Raw genomic sequence first — 25,612 nt, 5'->3', positions numbered from 1 at the left:
GTTCCAGGAGTAAAAGATCTGTGTCTGTTTACCTTTATGTTAAAAACTGTATCTAATAGAATGTCACTAGATCCTGATTCTTGATGTGAATTATGAACAGACATTTCATATCTACGACCATCAACAGCACAAGCATTATGTGCCTCTTTAGAAGAGATTTTAGAGAGATATGCAGGTTTTTTATGTATACTTACAGAAGACAAAAGCATTAATTTTGAATGCAGAGATTTTTAATTGGACAGTCCTGTCAGATTTTGTTTCCTCATTAGATAGTCTTGAAAAGTTGATTCTATGATTAGTCTGTTCTCCAAAAATAAATTTTATGTTATCAAATTCTCTGCACAGCTTTACTGTGTGTAGTTTTTCTTACTAGAATTATTTGATATTTATTTGTGTTCTGTGTACCCAAAGGACAAAATCCCCACTTGTCAAGTACATTTATTTCTTTTAGAGAATAAAAACACACCCTTCCACTTCCCACCCCCCATTTTTTGTTGTTGACCTTGGGCAAATGAGCTTCTTGCCCTGGCAGAAATGAAATGAATGATAAATGTAGAGTGTGTCTTTGCTGAGTAATGGAGCTGCAGCATAGGCTTTCCACAGAGGTTTTCTCCTGCACAGCCTGAGGCAGCCCGAGGACCCCTGCTGTTCATTTAAATAGGTATGTCAAATCTGCCTCGAAACGCCACTGGTTTGATCTGTGGTAATATTTGTGAAGGTTCCATATGGACTTGAGCCCCCTGCAGTGCTAAGAAATAATGTACAACGCTTCATGGTGCAGACGCAAATTTTCTCTGAAAAGGGATGCAATGCTGCGTTTTAGCTGTCGGAGAGGATGATGGAGCTGACGCGCTAGGCCTGTCAACTTGTTACACGGATGGGTTGCACGCAGCGAGGCTGTGGAAAATCTGTGCCTTTTAACTTTTCTACTTAATCACGGTTGTAGCATTGCCTTTAGACTGTATGCTACATTAATTCTCTTCCTGCCTTCTGCCTTTCATCGCAAGTTTCACGGAAAAAAGTAAAGCATGCAGGTCTTGTAGAGGAGCCTTATCAAACAGCTGTCATCTGACAAGCCATTTGCATTTGTTTTGGCTGAAACAGAGCAACCCAAGGGCAAGATGTTTTGTTGCATTCCATCATAATGAAGAAATTACAAATTTTACAAGGAGCACAAGTTTATTTTTAGCTCTTCCTAGCCTTTAGAAAGGGTATGCAAGATTGCATTGGGAATTTAAGAGAGTAGTGTGCATCTTGTTGCCACACTGTAAGAAACCACCTTCAAACAAAATGAGTTTGACAAATACAAATTTCATTAGTATAGGATATCTAAGTACTTGAGCATTCTTAGAATGTTTCTAAATATCTTCATTAAATAGAATTATATAAACCTGAATCCGTTAAGTGGCGTTTAACAATCTTTTAGTTAGTCAACCAAATGAAAGAAGAAATCTGCATAAAATTCCCTGTGTTATTTTAACCTCTTATTAGGTAAGGCTAATGCGTGCTGAAGAAAATGTATTTTAAAGTCTCAGAGCTAATTCATTTGGCTAGGAGAACAGAAAGGTTATATGTTAATACAGTCTAGTGTAAGTAATCAGTCCCATTTGAGGATATCCTTTAAATTGTTACATAAAGTATAATAAATAGGATAAACATTATTGAGCTTAAACTTGTTTGTCATTACTTACTACATAGACTCATGTGGAACTTGAATTTTATTAATTGCAAGTGAGATAACTGGTCGCAATATCATTAGTTTAGTTAATGCTAATAAATAGTATTACTTATTAAAAGAGTGACTGCATATATTTTCCATATGTTTTATAACAGGCAATGTGTATGTTGATATATGGCTTGAATATTAAGTGAACTTTTATAAAAGATACTCACTTTTTATACTCCCATTGTTGTCTTTGTTCTGCCTGTTGAATAAAGTTTAGTTGTAGGGAAAAGGACAATTCATTTCTCTCTTGGTACACAAAAGTGTTGCACAAAACACCATTTCACAAATGTTTAATGACAGTAGATTTGATCATCTTCTAACTTCAGAGTTTTTTCAAAGAGAAATGTCATATTTTTGTACTGTGCAGAACAAGACAAAGTAGTCTCTGCAAACAATTCTGTGTAGCAAATATAATTTTATGTTGTTGTGCTTTTTGTATCTTTTTAGAAATATCAGAGATTGTAGATAATATATACAACAGAGCATTTTAACTCTTAGAAAAATAAAAGCGAAAAAAGAAAGGTATACGTTAAAGTCAAAAACATGTAAGAAGCGAAGAAAAAAAGGCAAAATACGATATAAAATTGCATGGGCTCTGCAGCATTTTTTAACCATAATATTAAATTATATTCCACACAAGGTGTTTTCCATAAAAATCTGTTCTTCTAGGGTTCCACTTGCTAATTTCTTTCCTTTTTTTATACAGAGGGAAACAAGAATATTATTTTTCATTTTAAAAGGGTGCATCCTTGTACAGATCTGAGATTTGATCCCTCTATTAGAAATGGAAGCATTTCAGTACATAGCCAATCTTGTGAAATCAGCTATTTTGATTGTATAATAGCTGAGTTTACAAGACACACAGATGTGTACATTCATGAGTTTGACTATTGAATCTCTAAATGATTAGTAAAATCTTCACCTGCCAGCTTTGAAAAAACAAGCTTCTTCAGAAGCTTTCTTTAGTCTTTGGGGAGTGAAGATTTGTCAGATAAATTACTGGGCATTGCATGTGATTCCTGATTTTGCAAAGACTCATCCACGTACTTTACTTCACACATGTGATTGGTTCCATTAGTCTGACAACTTCATCTCTATACAAAAAATTGAATACATGCATTAATTTTTTTTAATACTTAGGACCAAGATTTTGTCTCATGAGAGATGCAAGTCCAGTTTTACTGCCAGGAATATGCAGGAAATTATATTTAGCAAGAGCATTTCTCTTACACTTAGAAGTACTTTAAAATAGTACTTTTTAATGTTATTTGAATTCATCTCCTGTGTAAAGGGTTTTTGTTTGTTTGTTTGTTTTTGATTTTGTACGAATGGATATTGCTACAGTAATTCAACCAGAATAATTTGAAGGGATCATCTTAATTCTCAGAAGTGCACATTATTCGAACTTACACATGCTGTGCAGTTTTGGTATTCTGTAAGAATACCTAAGGAATATCTTAAGGAAAATCTTACTGTCCCAGCTGTTGTAAAACTTTCTTTGTAGCTGTAACAATGAATTTCTAAGTCTAAAAACTGGCGGGTGGCAACTCATACCTCATTTCATTTAGCTATGTATATCAGTAGTTCCTGAATGTGATGACTGAATCCTGAAGTCTCCCTTGAACTTGCTTCATGTTACCTGAAGATATTTCAGTTGTTGTTTAGAAGCAATTCAGACTACAATCAGTCTGTGCTAAGGTAACAGCTGTGATTCCTGCCCTTTTTTTTTTTTCCTTTGTTGGTACGACTGATGTAGTTGTCTTTTTGTTAGGCTCCTGTTTAATGTATTCTTTGCTGACCACTCCAATAAATAAATGTGTATGCCAGAGTGTAGCGAAGATGATGGGTGTTTGTGAGGAGGCAGATTGGACTTCTCTTGCCAGGTAGGAAGGTGGCACTGTATGCCTTATGGAGACAAGAGTGTGAGCTGAGAGGCTGGCAGCAAAGTGTAAACCCTTCCTATACATTTCTAAGACCCACTAACCCAGTACCCCTCCTGATTACTTAGCAAGCCTTCTCAGTGTCCAAAATCTCTTCCTCATGCCTGGTTTGACTTCATCCAGTTCCACAAACTCACAGAGCTCACAGGAATCTGACAGGTCTTCCAGTTGAGATCTCTCCAGATAGATGACCTGCAGCCAAAACCTTCCTCCTTCTTCTCTTCCCTCCCCCCTATAATCCAGAGTAGAAGCTTCCATACTGATTCTTTCTCACATCTAACTACAAGTGCATAAAAATTGCTTGGTGACAGGCACACCTCACGTCATCTAACCCAAACCATGTTGGGGGGGTGGTTTCTTATATAGAGAGAGAGTAAATTTTGCATCCTGACAGGCTGGTCTGAAACGATCTATTAGAATTATTTGCAGTGTGACATGCATCTTGCCCAAAGTAATACTACCACATCTTGTAACTTTACAAAGTAAGAGATCTACTGATAAATTTGTGAGGTTTGGGAATATTTGAAAGTATAATTTGTTGTGCTCTTTTATATGTTATTTCCTATGTCCCAAGATAAGTAGATTGTAAAACAAATGTGAACTCTTACAGATTCTTAGTTCCTACCTGACACAGCTATTTCTATCAAAAAATAAAGGATTTCTGGAAGGCATACTGCTGTAATACATGAGTTTCTGCACTGTCTCAGGGGAAGGTGAACAGTTTTATACTCTAGGGTTTTATACTGTGGAATTATTCCAAAAATACTTTTGTTCACTCTGCAGTTAAAAGTGTCACCAGTGACCTGCATCAAAGACTTTTTTTAGTGAATTGTCCCCATCTATTTAAATGCCTTTGAGTGTAGCTCAGATAACAATCTGTTCTTAGTTCATACACTTTAAGTACAAATATTTTTAGTATATGTGCGGGTGTGTTTTTATATTAGTGGATAAATCAGTTTGAACAGTAGGTGCTTGTAGCTGTGAGAAAGGTTGTGGGTTTTTCTGAACAAACATTAAGAGTTGCAGAATCTTTGTCTTATTGCAAACCACAGTATTACTTATGTTAAGAACAAGCATTTCAATCGTTAATTTTTGACAATAAGCTGCTTACATTTCCTCTCGCTGATGATCTGTTTTCTTTGTAAGAAGTACAAAGGAAAAAAAAAAAGGATCCTTCCTTGTCCCCAGTAATTCTGTTACTGTAGTTTCTCTCTAGGTTTAGAAGCTTTTACTAAAACTCGTCATATTAATGAAATAACTGAAAGTGATTATAAGCTTTCTGTTTTCACTTGTTAATAAAAGGAAATTCTTCAAAATGTAAGTACTTTGCTCTAGTACCACAGCTCTGTTTCATTTTAGTATTATTTATAATTATTTCTCCAAATACTCTTATTTAACATCTAATTTAAATTACTGTCATGATTAGGAGTATTTGCCTTTGTGTTTTAGAACAAAAAAAATCTCTGAAAATTATTGAGATGAAGAAAAATGGAAAATATTTTATTAAAAGAATGTCTCTCCTGTAATAATTTCAGTGCAGCTTTTAAAATATTTTTGTTTTTCTAAACTTGTAAATCACTGTCACAGTTAGCTTTGTTTGAAAATGCATAGCTAAGAATTTAAGAAAACTCTAACTGTTACGCTAAAAAAAAAAAGAGCATTAGTACTGAAATCCAGAGTCAATACATTTGTAACATTTGAAAGAACAGAAACTCTGATTACGGTAACTGTACAACCTTAAATTTGTCTCTAGGGACATGCCTGGGTGAGAGGGAATTCTAACTGATGCAGGCCACTTCTACAGCTGAAAATCTAGATAAACGTAGAAAAACCTAACTAAATTAAATTAATTATTTTTTTCATTCTTATACTTTGTCAGTATTTTGATAAAGTCGAGATAAAACTACTGTACAGTATGTTGTGGAAGTACATTGATTATACAAATGTTGCTTTTCTGTATATGTTTGAGAACTTGTTTTAAGCAAGCATATACACAAAGACAACAAAGATTGTTAAGAAAAATAGCAGAATTCAAAATGAATTAATTTGAACTACATATAAAAATATTAAATATACTGAGTTCTTGTTTGTTTAGTTTTAACTCCCTGTATTTTTTTTTTTGATTGTTGTGGTTTTGCCTGTGTTTTGACCTTTTCTGAATTTTAGATGTTTGGAGAGCTAAAGCAACTAAATGTGTGTTCTTAAATAAAAAGATAAATATTAAATGGAGACATGCATTTAAACTTTTTTCCATACATGTTTTTAGGAAACATATGGAATATTGCTAAATGCTCAGAAATACCAAGACCAAATGACGGCTCAAGGCTTTCCTCCTGAGAAAGAAAAAAAGTAAGTTTCCAGTTGGAATGAATATTGGTATTAACTTTCTTAAAATGCTTCAGTATGTTATTTTGGCACTTCTTATAGTCTTAGATCCCAGTGTTGTTGACCTGTTGAATTTGGAGAGAATATATAATTCAATCCAAATTCAAGAGAACTGTATTTCTGCAGTCTTCCCCCACCCCACCTGCCTTTTATTCCACAAACACATTTTTGGACTTTTCACTGTTCRTTTGCTACTATTTGTAAGTTAATTTCATGTTTAAAAGTATATCTGTAATACTTGTGGAGTGCTCAGTTCTCACTGTATAAATAGGAAAAAAACAACTATTTCTCTTGCTCTTGAATCTCTCCTCCTGCTCTTTCACTATTTTCTCCTGTATAAGAATTCTAAAGTGTGATTTGAAAATAAATAATATCCAAGATTCAGTGCCTTCTGCCTATGTATGGAATTTTCTAATTACTTCTTTATTAAAGATTTTTGAAAGGAGAAGGTTCTTTGTGAGAAGGCTTTTGTGAACATCAAATAAGTTGCTCAATTCTGGAAAAATACTAAGGTGTAAAGCTCAGATCTTGTCTTTCATTAGTTACAGTTCTTGAATATTTTTATTTGCAAATATTTCACTCAGAGTATCAAAATACATTGTTTTGCTATTTTACTTCTAATAGTTTTGAACAGCTAAATCATCAAAACTGCAGTCATTCTAGACAATTTTATTCGTCTGAATTTGTTTAAATATCACCATTGTTAGTTATTGAATTTAATTTCTTTAAATTTATCTTCCTTCTTTCTCCTCCTTAACCTCTCTGATAAGCATAGCAGAAGCTGTTCAGCTAGTTAGCTCCTGAACAGAAAAGATGCATGTCAGCCAGAGGAAGGAGCTATGGGGAAGTGCTGGATTTGTGGTTTCTTAATGCATGCCATCAGGATTGCTTTTGAAATGAGTATGTGCTTTAAGAACCAAGCTTGCCTTTTTTTTTTTTTTAAGAGAATAAAGAAGAATACAACCTATTTTGAGATTTTTTTGAAACACTTTCTTGATATGGTAGAATATTAAATCAAGCAAGTAGTTAAAAGAAATGGATTCGTCTGGGGAATTTTGATTTCAGCACTTACTGCTTTTTTGCCAAGTAGCTTTTTTTGTATAGTTACTTTTTTCAATATGGAAGTCGTTTTTATATTTACTCTTGCTGTGTATTTTCTAGCCAGCTTTATGTGCTATTTCAGTTGCACGTCATGTTGGCTTTTCATTTCTTAATTTCAGCAATTTTTAAATTTATGTTAGGAAGAGAAAGGATTAATTTGCTGGATTATTTCTGTTTCTTAAATAACAAAAGTTCATGTTTCTTCATGGTTTAAAGAAAGGGTCCCATGACATACAGAATGTTTTATCATCGATTCATGTTAGTTTCTGAGCAGACAAGGGAACAAATAAGTTCAGTTTCTTAGCGTATCTTTCTGAAAAATAATTTGATATGACTCTTCACAGAGCTAAGCCAATGGATTTACTGATGTGGAAAATGGTCAGAAAGGTGGTCAGAGTTGAAAGCTTTTTCCCTTTTTACATTTGTAAAACTTCAAAGAAGTCAAAGGATTATTTGAGAACTATTTTCCATGTTGAATGTGGCATTTCCTCTGGGATGTGCCTGGATAATTTAACTCCCGATGTAGATAAGGTTTTCTGGTTGGGTATGTTACTTTGATTTTGGGGTGGGGGGAAGATGGAAGATGGCACGCATTCTGTAATATTAAACATAGAGTTAGGACCTGATACTGAAAGACTTATACGCTTACATTTACATATAGCTAGTTCCAGTGAAGTCAATGACATTTTTCACATGTGAAAAGCTATAAGCTTAAGTCTTTCAGGAGCAGGACCTTTTTAAATTTCCTTTAAAAATGGTGTTGTTTCTAAGTAAACATTTCTCAGGCCCTGCCTCAAAAAAAACATTAAAATATGTACTTAAGAAGAAGTACTACTTAATCACCTTGAGTAGGGGTGCTTTTCTGAATTGGATCTTCCTTAATGCCACTAAAAATATTCATTAAGATTATAGTAGCAGTTAAGAAACTACAGTTACATCTTTGCTTTTAACTTACTTAGTAATATTGGTATGTATATTTATGGTGACGTTCTGTTTTGTCTTCATATGATATGTATTTCACAAAGGTTTATTTCAGGCATTGATTTTTCTTTGTATTGGCATCTCTATATGAGGCTGTTTTCTTACAAATTTCTGCTGTTGCTATCATCAGTGCAGTTTCTGTATTGTTATCCAGAATAGGAGAGCTGATACCAACTTCTGCTTGTTGTCTAATCTAGCACAGAGCAGATCAAGATGATACAGTAGATAAAAGGCAGTATGTCATTGCTGCATTACTACTTTGACATACTTACTGCTAGTGATGTTGCACGAATGAGCAGAAAAGTAAATACCAAGGGCAAAAAATACTGTTGCTTTAGGATTTTTTTAAGGTTCTGCCTACAATTTTGTTCTTTACTGCTTGCATATCTAGCAGCAGGTTTTTAAAACTAAGTTTTAAGCTGTGGGGAAACTAGCTTACTATTTGAAGGTTACTCATGCTCACCAATCTTGGATTTTAGTAATATGAATAACCTGTAAATGAAATTCATAATTTTAATACGGTTAATTCAGTAGGTGAAGTTACCATTCCTTTCAAAAGATAGGTGTTTTAAAATCAATGCAGGCCTTGTCATATTTACTATAGGAACATGATTTGTATTTATTTGTAATGGAAAATATATTTCTGAACTGAGACTGTATGTGTGGTCCTTTGTGACGTAACTCTAATTGCACAGTTAATTAAAAGAAGAATGTATGTGATATTTTAAACAGAAACCTGCCTGGCAGCAGATGGCTGACTAAGATGGAATTGGAAGAAATGTTGTTAGAAAAACTGTCAGATCATGATGTAAGTAATTAATCTTTCTAATCATAAGGGGGCTTGTATCTTAAAAATACAGACTGTGGGTGCATTTTTAGATACTGAAGAGGTACTACTTAGAGGCAGGTGCTTTTATAAAGAATTTTTCTCTTCCTTCCCGAGAAGTCTATATATGCTCACAACACTRTTAGGCTGGTTTCATATCATCTTTGAAAATACCCTAAGCCCCTTGCTTTTATCTAGAACAGTACAGAACTATTAGGGATTTTACATTGTTACTAACATATTTTAGCTTTTCCCACTAGCATACTAAGGCCTAGAGTAAATGGACTTGTTTCTTGTGATCTAATTATGTAGTCTGGAATGGAGTATAGTGGCACTCTCTAATAGAAGTAAATGGTCGTTTATTCAAATTAATTATTTATTGTACTCTCACAGGTTCTAGAAAGGTGGGGTAAATATTCAAGATAAGAAACATTATGGATTTATATATTGGTAAACCTGCACAGAGATCATTTAATCTTATGAGGGACATGATAGTGATAGAAAAATTAGAAAAAAAATGATCTAAAGTAAGAAATCCTTTCCTTAAGGATATAGTGTTGGCTACAGATCAAATACCAGAAGCAAGATACAAAGCTAGATAGATCGATCCATGGTCTAATCCAGGTCAGCTCTTTATATGGTCTCCTTGATATGAAGTATTAGGAGGAGGGAAGAGAATTTTTGCAATTTTTTTCAGTATCAACAAACTCTATTGCTATCTAGACTTGGAGTCCTTCTTTACATGCATCTCTGGGAATAAGGTAGTTATGTTACAATCAAACCTGTTTTTTTCCAGTTTAAACTATAATTCTTACGCTTTTCTTACTCAGAGCTTTTCCTACAGTCCTCTAAACAGCATTAGTTTTAGTAACAGCAGGTTCAGTTGTATGACCAACTTTAATTTTGTTTTGGAAGTTTAAGCTTGTATATGATAGTACCAGAGAATATGACACTGAGCATATCAGGTATTTTCTCATGTAGAAACAATGGTCTTCAATACTGTGTCCTATGGACAACATTACTGAGGAAAGAGCATGGCAGCAGCCTATATGCCCTTCACTCGCTTGTCCTCCAGAATGGTAACATATGATGGCTTCCTTGACTACAGACAATGTGAAAAGGTCTTGAGCAGATTGTTGCCCATAAACATAAGTGTTCTTTGCTGCTTTATTTTTTTGATCATTACAGCTCTGTATAATAACAGTAGACTAAAGAAGAAAAAAACCTCCCATGCAAAACTGTGAAGCCTCACTCCACAGGAGTAAACATTAAGGCTTAGATGTATTTGAAACATCTAGGTATGAGCTACCCACCTTACCTGCTCAATTTTTTGTATTTTGCATTACAACAAAATTTTCTGTGGTGTTTGCATTATTAAAATAAGAGTTATTGAATTTCCTTGTACTCTGCAAGTAAAAGTTGTTGAAGGCTTTCATTATCTAGAGCCTTCATAATTTTTTTGTTTTTTTATAGTCACAATTTTTAAAGGCTTTACCACACATCTCTATCAGATCATTAGACAGAAGTAGCTTTCTGAGTGATGTCAGAATTACAAGAGCTATTGCTATGTTACCAGAAAGGAATTAATTTTGTGCAGAACATTCTGGAAATGAAGAAAAGAAATATTCTTGAAATTACTTTTAATAACAATAAGTAAAGAAAAGTTATGATATCTATATGAAAAATCCATTTTAGATGTTAGCATACCTTTATATCCTGTGACCAGCTACCTAGCACTCCTGCCAGTAACACTTCATAACAGGACGCCCCAGCTTTTAGCACAAATGGGTTAACACAGTGGTGTTTACTCTTTAATCACATGTTGAAGAACTTGGGAGGGGATATAAGGGGGGAAGGAGAACCACACAGTAGCAAAGTATAATTTATTTCAAGAGGTTGCCCTTTAAGTCAAGTATCTCTTGAATTTTTAAATAGCTTGATTGTTCAGTTTTAAAGGAAATCATAAACATTAAAGTAACTCAGCTTGAACAGCCCAAGATAGATAGATAGGTATTTCCTGTATATATTATGAAATATAATCATTTAAGAGGTTCAGTTTACTGCAATAAAATTAATTCCATGTCAATGAACATACGCTGACTTACTGAAAATGAGGTGAAAATCTTTTCCTTTTGCCATTTTAATAAAAGAATAATAAAAGATTGAAGACTTCCTGAATGTTTTCTTTTGAAAAATGAGATGACCTTCATTCTAATATAATAAGCCTGTATTACAAGGAGTTGGTTATACTTCGAATTAAAGATTCATTGTTGCCTGAAGAAAGGATTAGGTATCTTTAGTCACACAAAATGATGCATCTGCATGCTGTTCTTAAATCAGCATGTAGGTGCAAAAGTGTCATCTTGTCAGAAATCATCAATAAAAGTGAAGTAGGAAAGATCAAGTATATAAAAATAGAAAGTTTTAGCAAATGCAATTACACTTGCATCCCTTAATGAACTCTTATTGTCTACAGTATTCAAGATTTATTCAACTGCTACAAAAATTGATGATGTTGCCATATGGTAACAATGAAGAGAAGTATATGCAGAAGTTTTCCAAAGAAATTGCTACGCAATTACAAAAAGTGGTTATTGAACCCTTGAAGTATGATGAGCAAGGAGTGGCCTTCAGCACTGGTGAAGGTAAGAATTTCAAGTTGGTTGGTAATGATACATAATTTTTCCTCTTCAGACTCTTTATGATACCAGTGTAGGACACTGCTGATGGTCTCACTTCTTCATTTTACATGCTTATGTGTATACTGTATATACCATGTAATTATCTTATATTATGTTATAACATACTAAATTATGATAGGCCAGGTAACAAAGTGGGAATTTTTGGCACAAAGCCTATCAACTGCTAGTTTTTATTTGTATTTCTGTACTGTAGAGAAGACCCCATTGTGTCACACATTGTACAATGCAAAAAGCTTTCTTTGCCCCCAAAAGTTGACTTTTGAACTTAAAGGGCAGGGAAGGGGGGATGTACAAATACAGATGGAGAACTTCATAGATGAAACAAAATGTTATTGCTTAATGTGGAAGTGACATGCTTAGACCACTGAGTAACCTTTATCATGACCTTTGTAGGCAGTCCCAAAAAGGAAGATTTTGTAGGGGATGTGAAGAATAAACAGCAAGGCAGTTGCATATTTGCAAACAGCCCAGGAAAAAGCAAAAGAGGACTTGTTAAGTTTTCAAACAAGTAGACGAAGCAGATCTAGAGACAGGAATAGGTCATTTGGTATTGAGTCAGAGATGATGTTAGAGAGAAGCCATGAAGGTCTCTGCATTTTGTGAACACAGACTATTTTACATTTTCAATGGAGGGACACAGTGGAGGAATGATGTAATCTGAGTGACTATCTAGGAAAATTAATGTAGCAACAAAAGGGGTAGGAAAGTCTGAGGATTTTCTGGACAGAGCATATGAAAGTTTGTGCTTACGCACATGCACACACCTCTTGATATCTATGCTGTACTCTTAAGAGGCATCTGAGTCAAAGATGAAGTGTATTCCTAAGCAGCAGGCAGAGGATGATGATAATCAAGAACAAAGGTGGCAGAGAACTTGAGGAGCAAAACAGAGCTCTGTTCTGGCTGGGTTGACTTCAAGATTAAGTCAACGAGATGTGAAAGAGCCAAGCTGAGATTTGGTCCACAGTGGTTTTCAGTAGTGTCTTCAGAACGGTAGTTGCTGAGGTTGGTAAACATGCAACCCATGTTATTCAAGAAAAGCCAGATAAGTTCAAGAACAGTCTTGTTTGTGTCTCCCATCACCCGCTAAATTAAACAAATGGTCTAATCTATTTCTAAATCCATTTATCAAAATGATTATTTCCGTTGTGTTACAGAAGATCGATCTTTAGGCTTTAGGGTAGAGAGTTTGTTGTGCTTTAACTTGAAGCTAATGCTTTTACAGACAGAACTGAACTATCACAGGGAATTTCTGAGGAAACTATGCTAAATGATGCATAAGCATTGCTTATACCAGTATAATTAAAGCATTAACCTTCTTTCATGTGAATATTCTTAAACTGCTGTACCTTTAGATGATTTTAATAAAGTATTTTAATATTTGACTTAGAAATTGTATTTATGACAAACTTAGATGTTCAACAGTCTTTGTTTTCCTATATTGTGACCTCATTAGGTCCAGAAAATTTCCTGATCTGCTAAAGTTAGGGAAGGTACACTATTACCTTCTCCCCATTTTTTTCACTAATAGAAATAGATTAAAATCATGGAGACTTCCATAGCTCTTAAAACAGGAAAGAGCCTTTTGGGGTCGTTGACAAGCCTGCATATTGATATATAAATTGAATTATATTGAAAATTGATTGTTCATTGTTTGTATTTACTTCCTTCTCCTCACTTTTTGTTTCTGTAGCATTCAAAAGAAACCTCTGGTACTGTATGAAAGTGTAAGATTTGCTTAACTTCTTGAGCACTTGAAATTTCTGAAAATATTAAAGTCACTTAACAGATTGGTTTTGCTTCCTTTAAGGTCAAAGAAAAACTGCAAGAGCTACTGCAGTAGTTTATGACAATGGAAGTGGAAAAATTACAGTGAATGGAGTGGATGTTTTACATTACTTTCCAGTGCTGCAGGACAGGTGAAAGCATTATGAAATGCTGCATTCTTCCTGTACTGAAAATATTTCACCAAAAGTCAGGCCATACAATTGTATTTCGGTGCTATATTCCATGGAGTTGATGTTATGTCTCTCCTCCTCCTGCCCCCCATAAGTATCTGTTTTATGAAAACTAGCCTTGTTTTTCCTTCTAGTGTCGAGGACTTAGTAGTATAAGAACTGATAGCTAAGCCTTGCTCTCAGTGTTTCTCCTCTCCCTTTTTGAAGGGGTGCAAAAATCAAGAACATAGCCTATGTGGATAAGTCAAGTTTTGGTCCTCTTAGAAAAGGCTTGCAGTTTACTTAAAGGAAAAAAAAAAGCCTCTTACAATATGCTTCCTGAGAGACTTAAAAACTCATGTGTGATTACTGTCATACAGTAGCATAGTGGAAAAAAACAAGGTGAGACACTTCATATAAAGCTTCAGATTTTGGAGGATATGCAGAGTTTGTTAATCTTCTGTAGATAAGACTTCTCATAAGGGATAGAAAGTTTCCTGTATTAGCCTTATATGATTTTTATTTTTTTATATATTGTGGTAACTAAGTTCAAGAACAAAGTGAGAGGTTGCTCAGCCTGAATATCCAGAGCTGACAAATTTTGGCATTTGTAGATAATCAGTGAGACAAACTTATTTGCAAAACCGAACTTAAAATACTTACTCTTGGCACTCTGTATATGGTCCTAGCGGTGAATTTCCCATTGATTTCATTGCTTTCAGTAGAAGTTAGGCATCTAAATGCCTTTTTGGAGTTCTCTGAAAATTAACTGTGGTTTTCTGCTTATACTATGATAGGAAATGTGCATAATATGTAAATGATGTAACTGTATAATTTTTTTTTTTTTTTTAAAGAGAACAGTTGTTGTTCCCTTTCCAGTTTCTTGATAGAATTGGAAAACATGATATGATCTGCACAGTCTCTGGTGGAGGTAGATCTTCGCAGGCTGGAGCAATACGTTTAGCCTCTGCAAAAGCCTTGAGGAGTTTTGTGACTGAAAAGGAGGTGGAATTTATGAGGCAAGGTAGGAGTAGAAACTTCTATTTTATAATTAACTGAATTAATACAATGATGATGAAGGACCAGATGCTGCAAATTTGAGTAAATAATCCCAGTGAAAACTTCTGTGTATATATTAATTGGATCTGAATTTATTTGTAAATTGTTTTCAGTTGTTTCCTAACATCCTTTGTATACATTTTGGATGACTTGTCTTAGGTCCCTAAACCAGTTTGTATTGTGTCTACATAGAATCACAAAACATGAATATATATTCACTAACAAATAAATCTGGACCAGGCATTTTGTAAGCTGTAAGCTAGTTATACTGTATTTTGTTTCACTTGGGTAGCCTCACCTTGCTCATGTTTTAAAAGCCTTATTTTCAAACTTGAACACTAGTGAGTTAGCTTTGAAGGGGGATAGTAATGAGCACAAACAGATTGCATGAAACAAGCCAGAGTGAAGGAGCTTCTTACCTCTATCGCCTAATTCAGGGTTCACAAATTGGCTAGGATAAGATACTTGGATACTTAGATAACTGCAGTATTTAATACTTCTCAGTGGTTACCTTTGCAGCAACTGCAGAATTATGAACAGTGAGCTTTTAATTATGCTTTTAGCACTAGTAGGGAGGATACCTATACATATTCTTATCAGAACAGTTACTTTTCCACTCTGTTCCCATCCGCAAAAGTAAAGCTTTCTTTATGCCAGTATCTTTGCAACAAGTTTCTCTGATTATAGTTTTTCAGTATTGACGAGTGTACCTTGTTAAGAATACTTCTGTAAATGTGCATTTTAAAGAATCCAGTATATATAACGAGATCAGCATAACTCTGAGCAGGTTTTGGACATTGCCAAATACGTTTTTGAAACACTTGTGTACTGTAAAGGTTTAAGTAAAATGTATTTAAAGCAATAATCTGGAATTTTTTTAGGGTTTGTAAAGTAAAATATGAGAAAGTTCAGTTATTAAGAAAAGTTAAAATATTATAGTGTCAGATTAAATTTCTTTTAGCTTGTTTTATACTGAACCTTTATCCTTCTAGATGTTGTAATTCATATGCAAAATTACTGGCTGTCTTGAATCCCCCTGTTGGCATGCTCGTGTAGTATACATGTAATATAAACTATTAACAATAAGTAAATGCCATTTTTCTGTGTTCTGTAGCTGGACTACTAACATTTGACCCACGTTTGAAGGAACGAAAAAAGCCTGGTCAAGAGGGAGCCAGACGGAAGTTCACCTGGAAAAAGCGTTAAGTCTGAGTAGATTAAAGAAATGCAGAATGCTACAAGAATTTCAGAACATACCTAATTATGGTTTAAAATTGTTATATAAATATATTTAGTAATAAATATTTTTTTCCATTATGACTACCATGTTTTCTCTATTTAAAAAACAACAAGCGACTTTCTTTATGTTTATTTATATAAAATAAATCTTTGAAAATTGTGGAATGATTTCTCAAAATACTAGATCTAGAATAGCAGCTTCTTTATGTCTTAGCTCCACTGAAGTTGATCACAATTTATTGTTGGTAGATTATAACTTTTCAAAAATCAGTCTATTTGTTTAGTGGCTTGACTATCTAAATTCCAGAATTAGGCAACTACTAAACAGATATTTGGACCACARTGTTGAAGTACCTCTCTGCCTCACAGGAATTTGAGGCAAAGTGACAATTTTCCACCTAAACTATGGTAGGGTTGAAAAACTAGCGAGAATGGTACTGACAATTGAGGGGCAGTAGAGAGAAGAGTCACAGAAGCTAACCTTTTTCTATGGAATCTGTCGTCTTCAGGATTCCTCCCTAGGTTAAGCAGAGAGTGATTCAGAGCAAATACCTAATTTTAGGTGCTCTGAATCACCCTCTGGAGGAGTCAGTTCCTCTGTTCTTCGCCATAAATGTAGAAAGAGCTGGAGGGACTAGGCTGAAGTTGGCCTTTTCAAATACTCTCCTTCTCCACTTCTTAAATCTCAAGGGGCCTGATCAAGGAGATGTGTTCTGAATATGGCTAATGTACAGGTAGCGCTGGACTCTGTCAAATACAGTCATAACTTTTCTTTTTTAAAATCAGAAGCAGGAGGTGATGACAGTGCTGCCCACTGCCTATCTATAATTGTGGCCTTCCAAAATAGATTACTGGTTACAGCACTTACCCCAAAAGTGAAAAATTTTGGTTTATTTTCATCTTCCCTCCTGAGACAGAGGTCAAATATATAGAGCTTCCAGGAAAAATGCACTGATCACTAGACTATAGGAAGACATCCTTCACCTTTTCTACAGCAGAAAAGAATGTAAGGTTCATTGAAACAGGGGAAAGCAGGCAAAAAGAAATACGCTGTCTCCCATAACATCCTCATAGGTAAGCTGATGAAGTACAGGCTACATGAGCAGACAGTGAGGTAGATTGAAAACTGGCTGAATGGCAGAGCTCAGAGGGCTGTGATAAGTGGTGCAAAGTCTGATTGGAAGCCAGTAACTATGGGTGTACCACAGGGGTCAATGCTGTGTCCAGTCCTGTTCAACTTCTTCATCAGTGACCTGGATGAAGGGACAGAGTGCAACCTCAGCAAATTTGCAGACGATACAAAACTGAGAGGAGTGTATAATAAACTAGAGGGCTGTGCTGCCATTCAGAGGGACCTTGACAGGCTGGAGAGAAGCGCAGATAGGAACTTCATGAAGTTCAACAAAGGGAAGTGCAGAGTCCTGCACCTAGGGAGAAATAACCCCATGCACCAGTACAGACTGAGGGCTGACCTGCTGGAAAGCAGCTCTGCGGAGAAGGACTTGGGAGTCCTGGTGGACAACAAGTTAACCATGAGCCACCAGTGTGCCCTTGTGGCAAAGAAGGCGAATGGTATCTTGGGCTGCATTAGGCAGAGTGTTGTGAGCAGGTCAAGGGAGGTGATCCTTCCCTTCTACTCAGCCCTGGTGAGGCTAAATCTGGAATGGTGTGTCCAGTTTTGGGTTTCCCAGTATAAGAGAGACATAGAGCTACTGGAGCGAGTACAGCAAAGGGCCACTAGGATGCTTAAGGGACTAGAGCATTTCTTATATGAGAAAAGGCTGAGATAGCTGGAACTGTTTAGACTGGAGAAGAGAAGACTCGGGGAGGGTGTTAAGAGGACAGGGCCAGACTCTTTTTCAGTGATGCCCGGTGTCAGGATGAGAAGCAATGGGCACAAACTGGAACACAGGAAGTTCTGTCTGAACATGAGGAAAAACTTTTTTACTGTGAGGGTGACAGAGCACTGGAACAGGTTGTCTAGAGAGGTTGCAGAGTCTCCATCCTTGGAGATATTCAAAAGCCATCTAGACAGGGTCCTGGGCAACCTGCTCTAGGTGACCCTGCTTGAGCAGGGGGCTGGACTAGATGATCTCCAGAGGTCCCTTCCAACCTCGACTGTTGTGTGGTTCTGTGAAATACAACTCTCTAGTTCTAGTAATCAGGGTACCTGCCCAGCTATGAGAAAGTCTGGGTTCCTTCCAAGTTTCTTTTAATTTAAAGGACTGCAATACCTGGAATTCTTCCCAACTGRGTTTTCTAAGTGCCAGAGTACAGCCTTTCCTCATTTATATTTGCCATAGATTATACCAAAAATAATACACTTCACAGGTAACAAAATGTACTAGCAGGTCACTGCAGGTGATATACAAATGACTATGAGTGATCTCTATGGGTCATTATTCCCAAGCACCATTCAAGAGGGGTCAGTAAACAAGAGACCTTCTGCACTGAGTAAAACAGGATCAGAAATTGTGCTTCAGAGGTATGCATCCTTGACTGATACATTTGCGATTCATAGCTCCCTAAGACCACTCTGTGCTTCTTTTAACTGTTGCTTCTTGAGAATACTCAGTAAAGTTGGACAATATTTGTCTAGCATGACTGGTAGCTTTAGCATGGCTAAAATTCAGGGGCTTAGAGTCAAAACGCAAGACTTGTTCAAGCCGAGTTTGACAAATGGGCAAATGGGGGCTCCATGAGACATATTTTACACTAAGGAAAATACAAAGTGGTTTAGTTAGAATTTCTGTTGTTAACTCTGAATTGCTTGTGTGCAGCAAGCTGTATGGTGTTAAAATAAAAGCTAGCTGTGACTTGTGATAAAAGCATTCAATAAGCCATCCCTTCTGAGATGGATACTTAAGGATGTTTTTATAATGTGCTTACACACTAAAGCATGTATGTAAGCATGTGAACTTAAATGAAGGTGCTAGCTGAAGAAAATATAGGAGGAGAAAAAGATAAAAGTCTAACAATTGAATACACATTTGTGAATATACAAATGAAAATCTAACAGTTTGACCRTATTCATCTTTTTTCCTAAATATTAGGCAGTAAACAACCTACAGGAGTGCAACAGGATATCAGTACCTGCAACATATCAAATCTTTTATAATGTTTTGAAGAATTTCTTATATTTTACCTTCCAAAAAAGTAGGAGCAGGGTCCTTGGTATTTAGACTCAGCAAAAATTTTAGGTATGATAAAGCTGTAGAATTTATTACAACTTCCGGGAAGTCTCTAGAAATACTAGTTAATGATGTGCAACCGGGTCATTTGCTTCATAGCTATTTGCTCAAGCTTCCAGCTAACACTAGCACTGAGCTGAAAGACAAGAAATTTGAAAAGAAAAAAAAAAGTAGTATACATATGTACAGCAGCTTGTATTTTCACTTGTACCACGTTACTCTTAACCACCTGGCATACCTGTCAGCAGTTTGGAGTTAGGAGATGAAATAAATTACATTCAGGACTATTTCAGTAGTGTTAGAGCTGATCAAAAAGTGWACATACCATTTTTCATTTATTTACTCATTCATCAGAACTGCGTATTTTATGAGAGAACTCTCCTTAGGGTTGTTAGTTTTCGTTCATGACAGCAACACAGTAGTAGAATCAGATTATCAGTCTGAATAACTTCCCTTTCTCTTATTCCCTTGTACAGTTTCACATTTCAAACTACCCAATTTATATGTGCTCCACACCTCTTGCCTGTTGCTTCTGCGCTCTTACAGCTCTTTTGATCCCACCATTCACCTGATTTAAGTGTCCCATCGCTGTTTTCCTGAGTGGAGGCTGAAACTTAGAATTTCATGGGAAGAAGTCGAAATGCATGTCCTGTGGATAGAGAGAATATGCCACAACAKGGGGAAGTCCAAGGCTCTTTCACTGAGTGGTGTCCCATCCCTCTGCTTTGAGAGAAACTGTAATTTATAGAAATAGCAGTTAGAAAACTAGTTATTAACAAGCAACCTATAATCCCAGGGGAGCATGGATAGTTTCTTGCACATACCAGCTTGGTAAACCCAGTCTTCCACCTCGTAATTACTCAGCACTTGAGGCTGGTAACACTTTCCAAAGGGTCCCTTACTATCCGAGAGCACAGGAGGAAAAGCTGAGGCTCTTGCCAAGGTTAGCAAAAGCCGCAGCCTGCAAACTGCATGTGTGTCAGGCTTCTCAGCTCTCAACTTGGAACCACTTGCTATGTGGACTCTCTTATTTTTGTAAACAAAGGAGAGCTCAGAAAAGTATCCTGAACGTGAGAGATGCTTGTGCTTGAAACATTAAAATGTTCTCTGAATACAGGCATAGAGAATGTGCGTGCCGTGCTTTCCAGCAAACGTATGTCCTGATTCACCCAGGCTCTTTTCTCCTTCACCACGTTGGTGTTTTGCTTTGATAGCAAGACAGCAAAATTGGCTCTAAGACAAATGGAATATATCCAAGGAATTTCTGGGAATTTTCACATTTCTTCAGTCAGAAGGTAAAGCTGTAAAGGTGTTTCTGCTTTGTATTAATACTGCTATTTTACCACAAGATGGTGCAGTTTACAATCTAATGAAACCGGCTGTTTTCAAAAGTGATCTGTAGATACTTAGGAAAGAAATGATGATGAAATTTACAAACAAATACTGATTTTATAACAGCAAATTAATATAAATGTAAATAAATATGTTAGGTCTCTAAAGGGTAAATTAACATTTTGTTTCCAGTAATTTTTTCTCCTGACAAGAACAAAATAAGAGAGAGAGAAAATAAGAGAGAAATAAATATGAGATGATGCTGGTTTTAAGCGATCTGATTTCAATGTATAAATAATATCTTCAAATTAATATTTCAGATGATATACTAAGAAATGTCGGTTGATGTGTGAAACCTGAAACTGGAACTGTAACATTGTGCCAGTTATCATAACATTAAAATCACTGATCTCTCTGAAAACTGATGACTTCCAGTATCACCCTGGTAGTGAACAGTCATAATCCTGATACATTTTGGAACCTGTTTAAAATGAACAGAAAGTTTTTGTACAATATTGCTGACATGAATGTCAAGCAAGTATATGCTAAAAAATCCTTATGAAATTTCATTTAAGGAGTTTTAATAATTTCCTCAAAGCTTATGTTTAAGTCATTGTCCCATCTTTTATCCAGAGCCCATAATACATATATAAATAAGAAATATTTTTACTGTTTTCTAGACTGATTTCTGGCTAAAAACAATGAAAAACAACTAATGGTCRTGATGAAACCTAGGATATCAGAAAATCAGAGATATGCATTAAATTAATGTAATATAAATGTGAACATATATCATGATTTCAAATGTAACATTCAGAAGTGACACTACACTTCAGTTTCCCTTTTATCTGACTTTTTTTTTACTGTTTATCATCATCTTTGGAAGTGTTCGAAGGGATGATACACTGTAATGTCCTATATACTCCTGTTTCAATAATCAGCAACAGAAAATCTTGATTTGGGGGGATTTTTTTTTGCACTTTCTTGCTTCAGTAACAGAAATAAAATAGGAAAGAGCAACCTAAAGACTAAACAAAAATGTGAAAAGAGTTTTCTCTGTGGGTGTTACTGTGATGAGTTAATTCAGTTGCTTCTGATTAATCTATGCTTTAACTGTTGTTTTTCATGGAATGTTTTACTCTTTTATAAAAATAGTTTAGCAATATTTGCCTGAGAATTGGCAGAACTAAAATCAAGAGCATTATGACTTCAGGCAATGAAATCCATATAAAGCTACATACTAATTTCTGGCAATTTATCTAAATAATAATGTGTATCAGTTCTCTGTGTCACTAGTATGAGATTGCTAGTTCTGGCCAAGGAAAAGGGGATTTTTGCATTGAAATCTGCATTTCACCAATACAGTTATTTTCATTAAACCCTTGTGCATACAGAAATTAATTTTCACAACATTTTTTCTGTGATATTTCTATGTAGGTAAGAACTCATGGGCTGGAATTGGAAGTGTAGGAAGTGTATTATTTATGCTCTGCTAGCACCCAGTGGGCACCAATGGAAGTCTCAGCTTACTAAACGTCCTACAAACATATGCTAATACAGATTGCTGCCATGCACCTGCCCATATAAACAAAACAGAAGTGCAGTGTGGGAGCCCTCGTTTTGTTCAGCAAATCACCCTGGACCACTTTGTCAGCGTTCACCTTCACTGTTAGTTTTCGGTATTAAATAACTGGATATTGAAGTCTCTCTACTGGGGCAATTCCAATCCCACCTGCCATTTCTCTCCCAGTTACCACCCAGGTTAGCAGTAACTGGTGCTCCTCTGCTCAGCTGGGAGCTCACACACTCCTGGGGCAAAGAGCTTCTGGGCTCCACAGAAGAAGGTGTATTATTTCAACACGGTAAAGCTTGAAGGCATTCAYGATATATCTGTCCATTTCTTCATCATGTCAAGTGATGCTATATTCAGGTGCTGACGATACTAGCATAATAAATTATATAAACAGAGTGGTATGTGCTCACCACAGGTCCACCACAAGCTAGCGGGCCATGCGAGCAGCTTCGGACTGACAGATGATGAGCAGGAGATCCAAGATGATACACTAACATTTTCCTTCTGAAAGGGCCATTTTGCCTCTGAAATCAACAAAAGCAACATCTCTTCTGCTCCAGGACTGGTCTCAGATACTTTTCTGCTTGCCTGGTTATACTTTCCTTCACTAACTGCTGTTTTTCGTAAGGCAAGGTAAGGCATGACAACACCATGATAAAGATGACTGCATCAGGTGTACCAAGGCAGAGGTGATTCCAAAAACTCCAGCATGTCTTGATACAGTCCTTATTTCAGGTCCCAGAGCAGCCCTACAGAATTCGGGCTGGTGCCTCCTCTAGAACTGTGACTCATCTTGGACCTTGGATGCTGAATAGCATACAGGCAGTAGCAGCTTTTTAGCCAGTGGGGATATCAACAGAAAATTTTTGTATAGATATGTGTGTGTGAACATATAATGTAACAGAAATTTTAGAGAAAAAATATTGGCAAAGCAAGAACAATATAGATTATTCATTATCAAAATAACACTAACTACAGATAAGGATAGAAGAAAAAAGGGTCGTTGCTTTGTAAAGGACTTTGTAACTGTCTCCTATATACCATTTTTCACACTCAGTCTGAGTGCCGCRTGTCCATCCTTATAAGCGTGGGGTCAGCCAACAAAATCCCCACTAAGGACTACTACACAGGCACACAAATGTATGAGAACACTTTCATATGCATACTGAACTTATTGTTCAACACAAAAATTCTGCTTCATTCATCTTCATTGTAAAAAGGAAGATTTAAGCACAGTTACGCAATATGATCATCACTTGTCTCCCAAAAATCACAGGGTAGCTGTATTGCCAGAATCTTCCAATTTTCTGCTACATGCCACCTTTCACACTCAATCTGAGTTGCCACCTCCTCGTCTCAGTAGGTAGCTCTGGGGACAGCTAAGGAAAACCCCACCAACAGCTACTGTCCTGGTGCGTAGCAGTGCCATGTCTGTGCTGACAAGTGCACTGTCTGCATTTAGTGCAAGAGGGAAATAAGACTCAGATTTTACTGATCGTTATAAAGTTCTGGTGGGGATGGACCCCAGCATCCCTAAAGCAAGGGCTGCACCTCCTCACACGGATACAACAGACTYACTCTTTTCTGGTAACAGATATCTTTATCAGCACCAAGAAGGTGTCCAACCAGCTCCTATATAAATTCAAGTGGACCAATTTTTCATGTGACAGACAGCTAAAATACCTCCATCTGCTTCCTCTGGAACATACAAATTGGGATCTGTTATTTAGTAAAAGTTCACCCACCAATTATTTCATCTGCAAGGTAGAGAGGAATTTGTTTTTCCCTTCACCCAGCTGCAGTTAAATTCCTAAGAATTTAAAGCTTTTTCTTTAGTGAGACTCTGACATGAGTGTTGACATCTCTTCGACGTTTTGAGCCAAGGCCAGAGGGGTCCCTCCYGTATCCTTCACAAGACAGCTCTCTGGTAGCTATTACTTCTGCTAGGACAACTAATGATATATATAGGCTTTAACAGTCAGCTTCCTTCACAGAGTTTCTTTCCCCGTGAAAAAGTCGCTCTGATGCCCATTCTAAATTTCCTCCTAACATTACCTCTGAGCTTCATTTAATTTCAAAGGTTAAGCAAACAGGCAGATGATTCTTTCCCTCAAAGTACGTGCTTCCAGGGCTGAAGAATCCCTTTCTACTCAGGTTGCCAAGGATACTTAATGATTTTGTTTAACTAAGACAAAATGGGAAAGGAAAAAGATATTTAGAAAATATCATTAGAAAAACATTTGCTTCTTTGTTTCTGTAACAGAAAGATTAGTAGCTATCCCTTAACACGTCTGGGATATCTGACTGCCTYAGCTCTGTGGATGGAGTTGGTATTGATGGGCTGAGCACACATAGCATCTTTTGGAAGATTCACAAGGTACCTCAGACCAGAAACCTGCAAAATGGTTGCCCAGTAAGGATATCCCGAGGTAAGAAACAATAAATAGGCAGAAGACTGAACAAGGACAGCTCAGAGGTACCCGAATCAAGGATGCTGACCTTGCTATGGCACCAAGCCTGCTTTCCTGGAAGCTGCAGCACTGACTGACAAAGTGAAAGGTGCCTGTCTCTAGTAATTCAACCGTCGGAGATGTCTCTCTTCATTCATTAGGGATGGGATCCCCCCACCGGATGTACCTGCCAGCAGTGGGAGACCAGACAGTCTTCAGGCAGGCAGGGCAGAGCTAGGGAGAGGCCAAGTGATGGGAAGGAGAAACGGCCRGAGAGCTCACACTCCTCACCAGGGAAGCTGATGCCTGCCCTGCCCTAGAGCAATATGTGGCTGATTTAAATTCTCTCATTTACCAGTAAAAAGGGGATGATAGCTGCATTTCATAATCCAATATAAATTGATTGTTTTTTACTTAAAGGAGCTTATCATTTACAAACATAATGCTTTACTTTAATATAAAGTTTATCAATGTTTAACGTCAAAGTCAAGACTGCCCAATCCACTGCCTGACTTTGACAGAAATCTGATTGACTTCTTTTGTACAAAGCCAATTTAAGAATCTACTATTTATTTTAATAGATATGAAAAGAGCTCCTCTTTGGTCTTTGTAGTAGATTATAAATTATAGTCTTGACATCCCTTAACTGTGATGCAAATTGTCAGAAAATTAAAACTCTTATTAAGAGGCTTAAAAAATTTTTGTTTCAAAATGACTACTTAACAACCATTAAAGCATCTTTATAGAAATGTCACTACCCTTGTTACATCTGTACCTTTGGTTAGTTTCTTTCCCCCCTTCCAATTTTCTCCCAGCATCTTGCAGCTTGCCTATTATTTGGATGTATAATTAGAAATCCATTATTATGTTTTATGGAGATGTAAAGAGTAGGAAGCAAGCTGCATAACTACTTTTTACATACAGCATGCAAATTATCCACCTTGTGTATTTTGGCTCTGAATGTTCAGCAGATGTAGTTTCATTTCCCTTGGATCTCTGTTTACCCATTTTTATTGCTAGTCATCAAGTATAGCAGCAGAAAAATCAAAATGGGAAGGGGGAGGAAACTCCCCATACAAGCAGCTTAGTATGCCCCAATAGCAGAATGGTATCAACGTTAATGCATTTCACCTACACAATGCTGTGCGTGGCCATTATTTATAATCAATG

At 36.3% G+C, this 25,612-nt stretch overlaps 1 protein-coding gene across 3 annotated transcripts in view; it reads left to right on the top strand.

Annotated features, from left to right (window-relative positions):
* Positions 1-15,977, top strand: part of MRPS9 (mitochondrial ribosomal protein S9) — a 33,714-nt gene extending 17,737 nt beyond the window's left edge. For all 3 annotated transcript variants that reach the window (XM_026068078.1, XM_026068079.1, XM_026068077.1), the window contains 6 exons: positions 5,933-6,015; positions 8,866-8,941; positions 11,436-11,604; positions 13,472-13,580; positions 14,453-14,622; positions 15,772-15,977. In XM_026068078.1, the coding sequence (XP_025923863.1) occupies positions 5,933-6,015; positions 8,866-8,941; positions 11,436-11,604; positions 13,472-13,580; positions 14,453-14,622; positions 15,772-15,863 (699 nt within the window). In that variant the 3' untranslated portion in view covers positions 15,864-15,977. The remainder of the gene's footprint in view (positions 1-5,932; positions 6,016-8,865; positions 8,942-11,435; positions 11,605-13,471; positions 13,581-14,452; positions 14,623-15,771) is intronic.
* The last annotated feature ends 9,635 nt before the right edge of the window (positions 15,978-25,612 follow it).

Source organism: Apteryx rowi, unplaced genomic scaffold (assembly GCF_003343035.1).
Source record: "Apteryx rowi isolate R43461 unplaced genomic scaffold, aptRow1 scaffold_268, whole genome shotgun sequence".
NCBI classification, from domain to species: Eukaryota; Metazoa; Chordata; class Aves; order Apterygiformes; family Apterygidae; genus Apteryx; species Apteryx rowi.
The sequence above is the reverse complement of the archived record's forward strand: the minus strand, read 5'-3'. Positions and strand labels throughout refer to the sequence as shown.